Genomic DNA, 15341 nt, shown 5'->3' with positions numbered 1-15341 from the left:
ACGACTGTGCTTTTGTGTTCTACTGTACGCTTTATGATCGCGCAATTGTGTGTGCTGTGTGCACTGGTTTCACGTTACCGATTACTCGGTATGTGCTGCGCAAACAAATGTGCTAAGACGCACAAAATTATTCGCGATATTGGTCCACCTTTGTGTTTACTTTTTACTTGATTACAATAATTTCATGCGGGTGGTCGAACAGTTATTTTGACCATAAAAATGCCTTTGGGATATTATTTATTTGGGCGAAAGTCACGCTTTGAGAATCATCGTATATGTGTTAGTATTCTATGCTACATTGTAAGCGACAAAAGTGGACCTTCTGACCAAGTTAGAAACTATGAGCGTTAAGTCAGATAAAGCAGGTATATACGTATGCCAAACTTCTGAACAGGGCCGGGTAAAAAAATTGTTTAAGGGGCTCATGAAAATATTTTCAAGGATGACGTCACAAAGTTACGTGAAAACGTGAAGTCACAAGTTACGTTATAATATTCAGTGTGAAAAATGCCTTGGTATGGGCGCTTTTTGACGTAAAAACTCGAGCAGTGCGTTTGTATGGTTGAAGCTAAAGAGATAACTCAAGTTGGAGAGGTAATACTTAAAGATACAGCAATATTGCAAAGACGTAATAACTTTCGAAAAAAGAGCGGAGAAAAATGCTTTATCTGGATCAAGATTACAGTAATAAAATTATGGAAACATTGAAATGATCAAACCGCTTCGCCTTTAGTCACAAATAAAATTGTAACCAATATATTTTTTGGTAAACGCGATTAATTTTTTAGCCTATCTTTACGTCTGCAAAATTGTATTTGGATCGACGCCGCTCAATTGTTTGCCACCGAGTCCACCGTATACTATCGCGCGATGTTTAAACAGTGTATTTTAGATTTATTTTGCCTACTTCATACTTCAGATTTAGAAAGTTCCATGTAATTACGTACGGAGGCTTTTGTCTGAAATGCTTGCCTTTAAAGTTAAACGCGACTACGTAAATTATTACAACGCTTCAAGTAGGATATAAAATATCATACTTAATTAGTTTCGGTGGGACTCGAGTAAAGTCCACGTAAAACTACCCGAGTTCCGAGCATAGTTGCCATTTTTTTCGCAGGGTAAACATCTAGAATTACAATAAGTTTAAACTAGAAACATCTCAATTTTTTATAGGGAAATCAAAAAAATTAATCTAAAGAATTTTTGAAATTATTCAATCCATTTGGACAAAAACATTAACATTTAAAGCGTAATGCCGTATAAAATTGCATAAAGGTTCTTGCTTAAAGCTTTAGATCTAAGATTTTCTATTTTATAAAACATTTTACTGAACATGACCAGTTACTGAAATTTTGATTTTATACATACCTCGTCATTTATTTTTCAATTCGCAAAAAATTTAAACTTTTTAGATTACTGAAATATTTGTCCTGGATTGCGAATCTGTCACTAATTTAGATTAGATAATATTTTTTTACAATAATAAAAAAAAAAACATCTAACATCTAGATTGTATAATCCCACATCTACAATCAAATCAAAACATCTAAATCTAGATTAAAATAATCTAGAATGGCAACTATGGTTCATGCGCAGTAACAAATTTAAAAACTGATATGGCCGCCAACTGGAAATTGTAAAGACGAAATAGCATATGGTTGATATATTCCAACCAGAATTGTGCCCTGAGCAGTGTTTTTTTAAGGTGTTTTGGGGGACCGAAACGGTCCCCCAAATTTATCCAGCGGTTCCCCAAATTTTTGACTTGCAATTTTTTGGTATTTAAATGAAACACTTGCGGTCTCTTAAAACTACTTAGCGGTCACCCAAAGCAAACCTAAAAAAAACCCTGGCCCTGAGTATAGTGTTACAACTCGATCACTATGGTCAGAGTTGTAGCCTATATAATTTGAACAAAGCACGTATAGTGTGTACGTATCTCTTTAGAATAAAATAATTTATTTACAGTTTTGTCTATCTTAAACTATACGTTTTTGGTTTTATAATGACCAAATTTTAGACAGTGCCTTGGAAAAAATTACAAGTAAAAAAGTATTTTTACACCACGGCACACCTAGTGTCGCGGCACACCAAATACTTTAAAGGTATTCGCACGATTAACGTCTCTGTTATAGGCAATTAAACATCAGTGTCGTACATTTTAATAGACTAGGAATGTGAATATCAAATTGAGTATAAAACAGTTAAAGACTCCTAACTGTATAATAACTGAAATCTAGACAAGTTTCACAGAAATTTGCAAAGGGTCTTTTGTTCCGAAACCGCATTCTGAGACCGACATTTTTATTTTATGAATTTTAGTACCGGTAGATGAAATAGCAATTTATTACCATAGTAATAAAAACTATAATATAGCTCATTTCAGTTCATTTCATGTTCAACTTGGTACTGGGTATGCTTACAAAGTGACGTCACAATCTGTCTTAAACAATAAACGTTATTAGTTTTATTTTACACTTTTTGTTAAATTAACGGAGCAGTTATCTGACAAGCCTCGCGAATGGAAAATTTACAATTTTAACAAATTTATTTCGATGAAAAGGTAATTTGTAGAATTCATTTTATATTTTGTAGCCATTTTTGTAATAAATAATTAATTTTTATACCAAAAATGTGTCTATTTTTATTGTACAAAATATATTTGTAATGCATACTAGCATCAAATTTCGCTTAACATAGCACAAAGTTAAGGACCTGATTTTAAGCGCTATTAAAAAGGAAGGCTGTGTTCAGACTTGGACAACTAGATTTATTTTAGCTATTTAAATTTGGATTAAAATTAGAGCATTTTAGTTTTTCTAAATTAGATTAGAACTAGAATTAGAGCACATAAGCAATTCACAAATAAGATTATAATTAAAATTAGCTGCATTTTGCTCTAATTTGTTGACTAAGAAAACTAGAATTATCTAGTTGTCCAAGTCTGCATGCGTAATATTACGCTTTGCAATAATATTTTGATATATGTTATTCTGTAGATTGCAAGTAATCTGGATGACAAGTCCATGGTTACATGACTTCTTCGGAATGTTTAAACTTTAAAACCCACCTGAAATTAGATTGCTTTTGAACGTGGATATTTCTATACAGGTAAAATTCAAGTAATGTTTACATTGGATTACTTCTTTCAAAGTGTTTTACGCGAAACTACAAAGGCTTGCGAGTGAAGACAAGTTATAATTCATGAAACAAAAGCAGTAAAATTCATAATACAAAATTCCATTCGTTTTATTTTCTTAAAATCTTTTAAATAAAAAGTTTTTTTTTTATTGCCCTATAGAAAATTTATTGATGACTAGGCCTACCAGTTACCTTTTGGGCGATTTACGGCATCAAAGTTTAGACCACTGCAGCGATTAAAACCTTTACGATTTTTTTCCTTTTCCAAGGATTGACGAGAAAGAAGAAGCGGGCAAAGCCCGTTGCTGGGCTATCCTCCTTGCCTTCTTATGTCCATTCAGCAGATGTTTACGACGCAAGAATGCAACCGCAAGACAAGACCAAAAGCGATCCTCGCGCAAAGTAAAACGCCCTTCGAAATCAGCAAACGTATCAACGCAGACGGCAAATTGCAGCAGCGACATTTCAACTCAGACAAATGAGAACGCTACCGCGGTTTCGTCCACACAAACTTACGGCAGATTTGGGCAAAAGAAACGCGCCTCCGCTTACAATTTTCAAACGGCTGGCGACGCCGACGAATCAAGTAAACCGGAAAAAGTCGGGTGGGATTCATCCTTTCGTTCTTCTAAAACACTGAAACCGCCTCCTTCCATATTCAAAGTAGAAGAGGATTTCGCCTCGATATTACTGAAACAGGCTTCTCCGAGAGTCTCTATAAAAAAGCCTTACTTAAAAGCTGTGAAACCGCCTCCTTTGAGACATCATGAAGGAGAATTTTCATCTTCAAAACAACTTAGACCAACTACTCCACGAGTTCCAGCAAAACAGGCTCCACCGGTAGAACCAGTAAAAGAAGCTATTCCGGAAACACTGAAACAGATTTTCCCTAACGCTCCATTGAAAGAGTCTTCCTCAAAAACAATCCATCAAACTTTTCCGAAAGTCCCAGAGAATGAAGTTTTGACTAATATATCTAAACCGACTTCGCCAAGCATCTCAGTAAAAGATTCGTCCTGCAAAATAGTGAAAACAACAGCTCAAAGAGTCCCAAAAAAGGAGGTTTACTCAACATTACCGAAACCGACTTCTCAAATAGGCCATGCAAAACAAGCTTCTCCTAAAACAGTTAGGCAGACTTGTCCGAAAGTTTCAATGAATAAACTAGCTTCCTCCAAACCGATACCAAATGGACCAAAAGTCCCATTTAGAACGGATTCTCCATCAGAAATATTAAAAGCGAATCTTCGCAAAGTCCCAGTAAACGAGGCATCCTCTAAAACAGCCAAAACAACATCTCGAAGAGTTCCACCAAAATCAGTTTCTTCCCGTAAAAAATTGAAATCGAATCCTGTCGGCACAGTAAAAACTGCTCCCTTTGCTTCCAAACTACCTAAATCTCCTCCTTCGAGACTTGAAGTTAAAAATAGGCCTACATCTTCCTCCAAACTACTAAAATCGACCACTCCCAGGGTCCCAATGAAACAATTTTCTTCCTCTTCCAAACTTACAAAATCGACTCCTTCCAAATTTCTTGCCAGAAAGTCTTACGCCTCCAAAATTTTGAAACCCACCAAATCCAGGGTAGCAGTAAGAAAGGCTATTTCTTCCAACATAAACAAAAAGAACACTGAAACTAACTCTTTCCAATGTCGGACTGAGTTGGATATCCTGAGGCCTTCTCTTCGCAGTAGACTCAATATAATCCTTCCCGACAGCACTCTTCAATGGTCGCCATCACAAATGGCTGCAGATTTCATCCAGGGTCAGATATCTGTGTTATTAAGACTATATGCGAATACAAGAAAGTGAAATAGTGCGTGTATATCATGTATAGATTAACACAAAACCTCAACATTATTATTTTAGGGGGAATTTATACATTCAGCCGAGTTGCATTTTGCAGTAGCCAATATTTGCCAACCAAAAAAAAGCCGTGCGGCCTATCTAATTAATCCGCCGCTTATATTAACAAAAATGAGAAAATTATGCCTGTCTTGCAAACTTATCTGTTAAAATATATAACCCTTAAATTAATTTAAACTTGCGTTTGTGTTCATTTACAGAAAATTAAAAAACGTGATTGGTTCTGGCGCTGTTCTGTTTCCTTGACTTATGTAAAGTTATGTAAAACAGTCACTTTATAATGTCATACCCAAAGCATTGTGACACTGAACGCATTGAATTGTAAATCGTAATAGTTTTAGAAATCGGAGTTGCAGCTGCGCTAACTCTGGCTGTAAGATAAAAACTTGGTCATTAATTCTGCCATATTTAATATTTAAATTGGAAATCATAGTTGCTCTGATGCCAATGACTTTTGATTTGATTTACAATTGCAATATATAATGTTAGTTCGTTTTCTATAGGTTTTGCAGTGTTGATTAATTGCTAATTATGTTATATAATAACTGTAAGTTATTGGTACAAAGGCATTTTAATTAATGTACATTTTTGTTCGGTTTGTATAAAATTAGTCAGTTCAAACCCGACCAACTGTACAAAAAGGTGTTTTAAATTATGGCCGTGCCACCAAGGTGGCTAAACTGCCCTAGAAAAGGGGGGTTAGTCGCAGAGAAGTTCCTTCCTTTTAAAACGCCCTTGGATTCAACATACGATGCAAAAGTACCAGAAGAATGCAGGTATTTAAGTAATAGCAAATCTCATTGTTTGCAGAAAGTCAATTGCTGTTAAATCCAATAGTTATGAAGTGCGTTTAGTAAGTATTGTGCATTTCAAAATCATTTGACAGTTCAAGTTTAATATGAGCTAAGCCATAGTAATATAAATACAATCCAGGCTGCATTCTGTTGGAACCGGCATGTACACACCTGATATGTTTTCTAAAGAAATAAATAAATTTTGGTAGGATTTCCAACCTAAGGTATGCAAAAAACCTAACTGCACACCCAAAACTTTTGGTTCTGCACACCCATGATCTTGGCTTAAAGTGCTATGAAATCCAGACTGGAATACAGTTACATTTTGTTTATAATATCCTAAAATACACTTATGTTCTTTAAATTTTAGCTTTATGTTGACTGTTTTCACTCTACATTTATACAAAAAATAAATTATTGCTATAAATGTATGACAATAAGCAGTTTTCCACGGTTACATTTTTGTGCAGATTCAATCCAGAAATGTTGTTCATGTACCTTGCCGGTCTCAAGGTCAAACTCTCGCTTATAATTGACCTTACGTACACTACAAGGTTTGTTTTTGTAGAATTAAGGGTTTTTGACTAGCAATGTTTTATTTCATGGTGGCATGGTTTGCATTAAGAATAAAAATGCAAAAAAAATCACTTTTAAATTGACAAAGTATGATTTGTTGTAACCACAATGTTCTTTATTATTTTAAGCATTAGACCAATTATCACATCCATAACTATTTGTCCTAAGGGCTGTTTATAATTAATTTTTCTATTATAAAATTATTATCGAACAAACAATAAGCCTTTTAAAAGAGCCTCCTTCTACTCCGACGTTTTTTGTTCTTTCAAAACTTTGCAAATGGGTAGTTATATAAATGTTATCTTTGTAGATTTTACAATGTAAGAGAATTCACCAACAAAGGAATTTTGCACCAAAAGATCCAATGTCGTGGGTAAGGCCAATTTCAGCGACCACAAGATGTGTAATGCAAAAATGTAATTATTTTGTGTGATTCGCAGACATGGTGAGTGTCCTGACGAACACACGACAAAGCTGTTTGTCGACCTATGTGACCGAGTGATCAGAAAGGACCCACTTTCTGTTATCGGCATCCATTGCACCCACGGCTACAACAGAACTGGCTTTCTGATATGTGCATACCTTGTTGAAAAATTAGATTGGAGGTAAAAAGCTGTGATTTTTTTCCTAGTTAGTTCCGCCATGCATAGATCTTAATCCAGTGGTTCTCAATGGGGGTTCTGTTTTTAACACATAAGGGTGCCAAGAGATATATCAATTTTTTAGGATTCCAATTCTTGCTCTATTGGTAAGCTTCTTGATACAATTTTTTTTATGTACGATAAAGTGCCAAAAATTATAAAGGTTTTATCAACATTGTTGCGCAGTTAATGTGCTAGTTCAATCTTGTTTATTGTACCACTCAGCAAAAAATATAATAAAGGGTGCTGCGAACTATTTATAATTTATGTAGGGTGCCGCAAGCCAAAAAAGGTTACAACACACTCTCTTATCCAAAAAACTCACTGGTAAATTTGTTTCTAGTATTGAAGCAGCGTACTCCGCATTTTCGGCTGCGCGACCTCCAGGAATAATTAAGGGCCATTACATTGAAGAGCTGTTTGCTCGTTACGGCGCAAGAGAGGATGCTCCCCCTGCACCCCCGCTTCCTATGTGGCATTCCGAATCAGACGACTCACAAGGTAAATAACAACAAACCAATTGCTAGCAGCTGAACCACTTTTTTCTGTTGTATAACTTTGATGTGCCTTCTGGATTCATCTGACAATTTCAATCTGTATACATTTATACAGCATGTCAGCCCAAACACGTGAAAACTTAAAATTTTTGGCATATTTGCGCATAAGTTCACTCTCGAAGAACGGGTGTTTATAAGTTAGGTTGTTTTATGACGTCACGATATGACGCAACTTATGACGTCACCCCTTTAATTTGAGAGATTTTGTGGCCCATCAAAATTTTTAAAGTGGCAATGTGGACCAATCTGCTAAAAGGTTGGACATCCCTGATGTAGCCCTTCTGAAGTCACACTGTCTACTGAAACCTTCAAACTTAAGACTAGTATTACACCAGGTAAATAATTAAATACAAAAACAAGTCTACAAAATGTTTGTGTTGTATGTATGAAAATAAGACAAATGACATTTAGTCACTTAGAGTTGAGTTAACTAGCAAGTTAGGCAAGATTTATTTTACAATACAATTTTTTAATCCACAGGCGTAGACGATGATGGGGCCGCGATATCAGAACCAAACGAATTTCATGTAAACGTAAGTAAGCCAAAGAAAGCTCATGGTCCGAACCTTTATCTTACTACCTTTTATTTTGACGTGTTTAGGTAAAGAAAAAGCCTTTCATCGAAGATGCCGAGGCCCCTGGGGTTGAACAGGTTTCCACGCAGCCGACTCTCCGACAAGTGCAGCAGCTTACCCAGTCAATGTGCGGATGGAGAAAGTAGGTTGAAAAACAAACTATGTCATTTATCTGAGTGTTAAACCAATATAAAAGCTACTGGCTTTGGAACACAATACACCGTTTTTTAGTGATTTCAATAAAAATATTAAAGCCATTATATTCAATAAAATCGCAATTTCCCAGTCACTGTGAATATTGATTATTTCATTGAAACTACTGGCTTTGATTCTTGAAATTTCTAAAACTGCCAAAAAAATCCCTGAATTGTAAAAAAAAATTAAAACAATTTGTGTAAGTTTGCTGTTTTTGTCCACTTGAACATTTGTTTACAAAAATTGAAACCAAACTGTTTAAAAGTGTGTTTTTGCCTCCTTACCTTAAACACTCAGAACTGTTTGCGATCGATTTTTGACACCTTCACTATTTCCATCGGGAACCTTTTTAACTGCAAATGCTTCTGACTACAAATGTTTTTTCTACAGGAAAGGATTCCCTGGTGCCCAGCCTGTCTCCATGACCATTTCCAACCTGAAGTTTGTCAGGGACAAGTCCTACATGGTGAGTTGGAAGGCTGATGGGGCCAGGTACCTCATGTTGATCAATGGCAAAGACCAGGTCTACATGCTGGACAGAGATAACGCCGTTTTTAAGGTAAAGTCACAACTAATTATATGGTTAAGATGTCACCATGTATGCTTTAAATGCTATTAATGTAGCATAGAAACTATTGTGCCGTTTTTAAGTAATGTTTAAAAATAGCATTTTATGCAGTAACTTAATATATCGTAATATTCGTATAAAAACAACTACAACAAGAAGTAGGATATTGTATAAATACTAGGATACTTGCCAAGTATTTTTTTTCTAATTTATAGTAAAATCCGGTTATATCGTTTGGTATGTAACCGCTATTTCTATAAAGAAAACTTCTTATTTTAAAATCGTTTTCTTTGACAATCTGACAGTACAACAACAAGTCTATCATCATTACAGATTCCAAACCTTGACTTTCCGAGGCGAAAAAATCTCAACGACTCGCTCAAGGAGACGTTAGTAGACGGCGAAATGATCGTGGACGTTGTCAACGGTGAGAAAGTGCCGCGATATCTCATCTACGACATCGTAAAGTTTGCAGTAAGTCGAAACAACAACGACATATAGTTTATAGCAATGTTGTATATAAGGATATTTTCGAGCGGATCGAATCCACGTTAATTCATTTGTAAAGTAACAAGTCAATTTTATCGGTCCAAGTCACTAGTTACAAAACAACTTCAATCAAGTCATTGACATCAAAATAAAATGATTCGAACTGTTTTATGCGCTAAAATTAAGGTAAACAACTCAATTAGCCAAAATGATAGTTAATCAAAATACTTCTGTCTAAACAACTTAGGCCGAAGTCATTTAAAAACTGTAAGTTATGTGTTAACTTTTGTTATTAAAACGCTGTTGAATAGGGCCAGACCCGATTGTATTCCAGTGCATTATCGCAAAAATGTCTTTGGCGTAAAAATTGCCTTAAACCACGCCAGTGACTGAATTGGCATAAAATATCGTCGTTTTACAATAAAAATAGCATTTCTATCCTTTAATTTACTGAATTTCAGGGAAAAATAGGCGAAAATCTTTGGCGGCCACAAATTATGGAATGCAGTCGGACAGTCGGTGGTCCAGATATACTTTATCCTAACGATTTTCCGCAGGGCCAACCGGTCGGCGACTGCCACTTCGAGCGACGTCTCGAATGCATTGACAAGGAAATCATCGGTCCAAGGCATGAAAAGATGAGACAAGGAATGATCGACAAACGCAGGGAACCCTTCAGCATCAGGAAGAAGGCGTTCTGGGACATCTCACAGGCTCGAGAACTGTTGGATGGCAAGTAGGTATGTTTGTAATTGTTAATCTAACCGGCATTAAGGTTTAAATACGCTTCAAGACACTTTCAAAATAGAATGTGGTAATGCTAGAAACATCTTGTGCTTTAAAACAGCGGTGAAGAGTTAAGCCTAGTGAATATATTATTATTTCGTCCCGCGAAAGCTAAAAAACGTTCATCAATAGTTTAACAATCGATTTTGGTAAAATGCAAATAAAAGAAAAATTTTGATGAAATGTTGAGCTAAACAGCAATACATAAAAAGCTTTAATGTATGCTTTTTAATGTCCCATCAGTTTATTTCCGAGTTAATAAAATTCTGCCCAAAACACTATAACCGGTCTTTTCTAATGATTCTTTCTTTTCAAATAAGTGTCTCATTATGGCCCCAACAAATGGGTCCTTGTAAATAGTCTGACTACACACAATGAACGTGGTCTATGTTTGTCGTCCCTTAGATTCACGAGTATGGTCTCACACGAAGTTGATGGACTCATCTTTCAACCCGCATCCGCACATCCCATCGACGTAGGCTTATGCTAATTATCTTATCGATCGTTAAAAGTACATATGCACGCGGACAGGATTTTGTATGCTACGTTTTGTAAATGCCGCATTTTTTTGCTGGATCGCTTACAAAGTTATCCATCGGCACTTCAATTCAATGCAATTTTATCAGTTATGCCTTCCTAATAAATTCGATGGTTACAGTGTTTTACCAAAAAGTTTAGACAATTTAAAATCCGTTCTTAACTAACTAAATGCAATTTTTACCGGTTGATCTATAAACAATGTTCTGGTTTCCAATAAATGCTGTGTTTAACAAACGCAAGCAGTTTTAACCAACCAGATTTAGTTCAAAACCAACTTAATGCAGTTTTGACCGATTCAGTAAAATAAGCGAACAATGGTTTTCGATTAAATGGAAACTAAACCAATTTTTACCAAACGAAACTAGTTCGTGGCAATTTCAAACGACTTTTGCCAACCTTGGAAGATTTCTCAGAAGTACAGTCCAGTAAAACATGCACACACCTATGTGTGTTAACAACTGTGATCTAGCCCTTCTGAAGCTGCTTTTTGATAAACGATTACGGCTTAAGTATCATTAGCACACCGAAAGCATCATTGATCGACAGATTCGGTGAGTCTGCGATGGCTTTCAGTGCAAGTACAATCCAGCTTCGAAAACAAGAACTACAATCCAGTAAACGAAGCAAGTTATTGACAATTTTAAGCGATTTTTTGCCAACCTTGACCTATTTTTTACAAGCCCAGTACAGTTTCATAGCAATTTTAACGCAACAAACGCCAAGGCAGACGTACAATCAAGTAAACGTAGCAAATTATTGGCAACTCCAATCAATCTTCTGCCAACCTTAACCTATTTCTTAAAAGTTTAATCCAGTTACATAACAATCTAACGCAACAAATGCCATGCAGACGTACAAGCCAGGCCGCAACGACGAGATACTGAAGTGGAAGCCAGCAACCCACAACAGCGTCGACTTCCGAATGAAGTTGCAGTCAGAGAAGGGAGTCGGTCTCGTTCCAACGACAGTCGGATTCCTCTACGTTGGCCAACTCGACCAGCCCTTTGCCAAGATGAAGGTAAGTGTTGGAACCTTTTTTTTGTCGTCATATCCCTGCCTTTGTAATTAAAAATGTCGACTTTTTTTAAACGAGAATTATAGTTAATGTTTTCCGTCGCCTCTAATACATTTTTTAGATTTTTGAACAAATATTTTAATAAAGTAAAATTTCATGAGCTTGTTACTCTGTTTCTCGACCTTTTTAGTTTATTTGCATTTCAGTTTGCCTTATGAATAGTAAAAAATGATTTAAAAAAACGAGTACTTAAACTTGGCTAATTATATTCGAAATGAAAAGTGCTAATGGCAAATTGATATAGCAATAATATATATTTTGCTTGAAAGCCAATAAGGTGGAGTAAATCGACATGATTTAGATGAATACGTTTCGATAAATACTCGTTTCATCTTTAGTTAATGTCTTTTAAGCGGACATTAACTTTAGATGATATAGATTTGCTCGATTTTTTTACTTTGACATTCATTATCTATTCCAGATCCGTGCATAGTATACCTAAATATATATTTCCTTATAAAGTTTGAAGCTGTAAGGTACAATACTTGCTATTATGGTAAAAGTAACTTCAACTCTATCAACGACATGACCTCTAATCTATCCATATAAATAAAAAGCAATCCCTACCCTGTCAATGGTCAATTTTTGCAGGTGACGAAGGAACTGAAGGAGTACAACAACAAGATCATCGAGTGCACTTTCGACAACGGATCGTGGAAGTTCATGAGGGAAAGAACCGACAAAAGCTTTCCAAACTCCTACAACACTGCCATGTGTGAGTTTGCAGCGCATATCCAACTGCGTATAGTTTTTACCTATAGGCCAGTGGTTCTCATTCTTTTTCTTTTTTTGCGACCCTTTTGTTTGCCCGACTTACAACGCACCAAGCGATTAAAGTTTCACTCATTTTGACAAATTTTTTTCTTGGTTGGTCCATGTGTGACTGCCCATTCACGAGTTTTAATGCGTATATTTTTTAACTAGGCCAGGGGTCATCAAAACTGCGATCCAGATCCGACTCGCCTGGTTTATTAATACAGGCCGCAGTCATGGTTTCTTAATTGAGATAAATTGAAATGTGGTCGCATGCAATTCAAAAATAAGTTTCGATGACATTTCAAACTGTACAAGTTTTTGTTACGTATAGTTATTTACTTTTTCTTCGTTATAAGTTCGACAAAAAATTTATATCCGGCCTGCGATCGTAAATCCGAAAATTAATTTGAGCCTTCATGAAAAATAGTGTGTCTCCTGACCTAGACACTGTTTAAAAGTACCCATAAAGTTTAAAATGCACCGATTAAGAGTTAAAAAAAAAACAATGCTTATTAAGTTTAATAATGGTGAAAAAACATTAAGTTAAAAGATGTTAATACTTAATACATAACTCCGGTAGGGCATTTTTTGTAAACTAAAGCACCAGTTCAAATTTGATTTCTGATTGCATTTATTGTGCTTTTTTGCATCTATTGTCGAACATAAATGAAATACATAAAAAGGCGAATGCCATTTTGCAGCAATGAGCTTCGATATACGGGATGTCGATATGTTGATATATTTCTAAGTCGCACTAGCTAGAAGTTGTTATAAAGGATGATAGTTTTATTTTTATTTTACAGCTGTTTGTGGTAGCATCCAGCACCCGGTCACTAAGGAAATGCTTTTCCAAGCGATCGATCAAAGACTGAGGTCGCAGAATACAGGTGACTATAGCTTCAAAGAAAATGCAATAACTTTGGACGCAAATAAAAATATAGTTAGTTTTCAGTGGCTTAACCCTTACGTAGAAGTATATATTTTTGTTGTAAAATATTAAAGTATAATGCTAACGTCTAAGTAGGTCTTGTGGAAATACGCTCAAATATAAATTGTATGCTTGCAATCCAATCCTTGCGCTTTGTTACGTCATAGTCGGACAGCCCCCTCCCCCGCAACAACAATCGAACCTGCCCCCTCGAAAGCGAAAACGAAACGGGGAGTTTCTGATGCCGCCCCCGGTCGGGACGCCCCCTAAGAAGATATGAGAAGCGAAAGAAACAACACTTGGTCACAAGCTCTACATTTCGATGGCGACAACGAACTTCCAGGACTTTACCTTCTTCACAGCTGTGACTTGATGCGTTCTCTGTAGTCTTCTTGCCTCCATTTTGTTCCGTTCCGTTGTTTTTTAACTGCGCCGTGAGGACAGTTTGTTTTATTATGGATTGAATCCTAATGTTGGCCGCCGCTGTTTATTTCTGAAAATCGATATTTTACAAAACGACTTTTAGGGTTTTTTGTGGGCTATTTTGTCAAAAAAAAATCTTTACCAAATACCTTAAGAACAGCTCGTCTTGATTTTCAACATGCGTTTATTGTATTCGGTTCCGGTGGCACTTTCGTGATTGAACGGTTGTTCAACAAGCTGCCACCACTCTATAACTCGTGCTCTACGAACTTTCCTGTATTTTACGCGACGTATGCGCTATATTTTTTTCAATACAAGGTTACCTTAATTTTGTGTTACGTTTCTTTCGCAAATAAGTGAGCTATTTTTAATGCCTAGATTTTTAAGAAGGCTAGATCAAACCAGGTTACCAAAGATTATGGGGTAAGACAAACCTCATCCATGTGACAAAAAAGAAAACGTCGAATGTAAAGTTGTTGTTCTATCGCTGATTGCGGAAATAAAGGCCTGCTCAACGTTCTAAACCTAAACATTGCTAGGAAATCAACTATTCAGCACGGCGGTATTCTCAGCACTTCAACAATCAAACATGTATACACTGAAACAAATATGAATAAAAGTAGCCTATCTTTCGAATATTAAGATATAGCATTTAGCCAACAGAATAAATTGATTTTTGAAATATAAAATCAAATTTACTGTTGACATAAATAACCTTTGAAAACCTCCTTTAAAAAAACAGTTTGTTTGGTAAACTCCTAGTACTATTTCTTTGAAGGCTAGACTTCGTAGTTTATACGCATCATGCGAGGTGTTAAGTGTTAACAAACTTGTTAAAGGACTTAAGATTGAAAGACAAAAGTTTGGTGTCAAAACTGCGACAATAGACCAGGGAGTCGAACCGTTTGACTTTTCCGGTTCAAGTTCGGTTCGGGTTCAAGGATTTGTTTGGAATCCGGTTCAGTTCCGGTTTCGGTTCGGAGGAATTTAAAAGTTCCGGTTCAACCATCGTTATTTCAAAACCGGTTCATAAAGTTCCGGTTCAGATATATAATTTGCGTTAAATCTCAAAATGTGGGTCGATAAATGTTGAGAATAATCTTTGAAAAGTCATCTAATCCAAGTTACGTGACTTATTAAAAAAACAGTAACACATTATTGAAATATCCAAAAAATCAACGATTTTTTCACTCAATATTCATATTTTTTTCATAAAACTTTAACATGGCGTAACTTGACTCTGTAAAATAGAAGTTGTGACGTCATACAGGAGCGAACCGCTTTTATTTACAGGTTCGGGTTCGGTTAAGGTTCAGGTACTTTCAAATTATTCGGTTCAGTTCCGGTTCGGCTCCTTAAAATCTTATAAAATCCGGTTCAGGTTCGGTTACGGTTCGAAAAAAATTGACCCAAAACCGGTTCATAAAGTTC

General features: G+C 35.9%; 1 protein-coding gene across 1 annotated transcript; it reads left to right on the top strand.

Moving 5' to 3' along the window:
* The first annotated feature begins 5521 nt into the window (after positions 1 to 5521).
* Positions 5522 to 14232, top strand: LOC146138695 (mRNA-capping enzyme-like). The gene is made up of 15 exons (XM_083393392.1): positions 5522 to 5783; positions 6272 to 6355; positions 6688 to 6750; positions 6818 to 6982; positions 7362 to 7519; positions 8056 to 8108; positions 8177 to 8292; positions 8736 to 8904; positions 9247 to 9387; positions 9960 to 10138; positions 10594 to 10663; positions 11579 to 11746; positions 12395 to 12518; positions 13363 to 13446; positions 13655 to 14232. The coding sequence occupies exons 1-15, from the start codon at positions 5662 to 5664 to the stop codon at positions 13765 to 13767; spliced, it is 1809 nt and encodes a 602-aa protein (XP_083249518.1). The 5' UTR covers positions 5522 to 5661; the 3' UTR covers positions 13768 to 14232.
* Positions 14233 to 15341: the final 1109 nt, after the last annotated feature.

Source organism: Ascidiella aspersa, chromosome 7 (genome assembly GCF_963924565.1).
Source record: "Ascidiella aspersa chromosome 7, kaAscAspe10.2, whole genome shotgun sequence".
NCBI classification, from domain to species: domain Eukaryota; kingdom Metazoa; phylum Chordata; class Ascidiacea; order Phlebobranchia; family Ascidiidae; genus Ascidiella; species Ascidiella aspersa.
This window is presented reverse-complemented; position numbering and strand designations above follow the sequence as displayed.

Coding starts and splice junctions, on each gene's coding strand:
- LOC146138695 (XM_083393392.1), top strand. CDS start 5,662: ATGGCCGTGCCACCAAGGTGGCTAAACTGCCCTAGAAAAGGGGGGTTA. Junction 6,983..7,361: donor GTTGAAAAATTAGATTGGAG/GTAAAAAGCTGT, acceptor ATTTGTTTCTAG/TATTGAAGCAGCGTACTCCG. Junction 13,447..13,654: donor ACTGAGGTCGCAGAATACAG/GTGACTATAGCT, acceptor GTTACGTCATAG/TCGGACAGCCCCCTCCCCCG.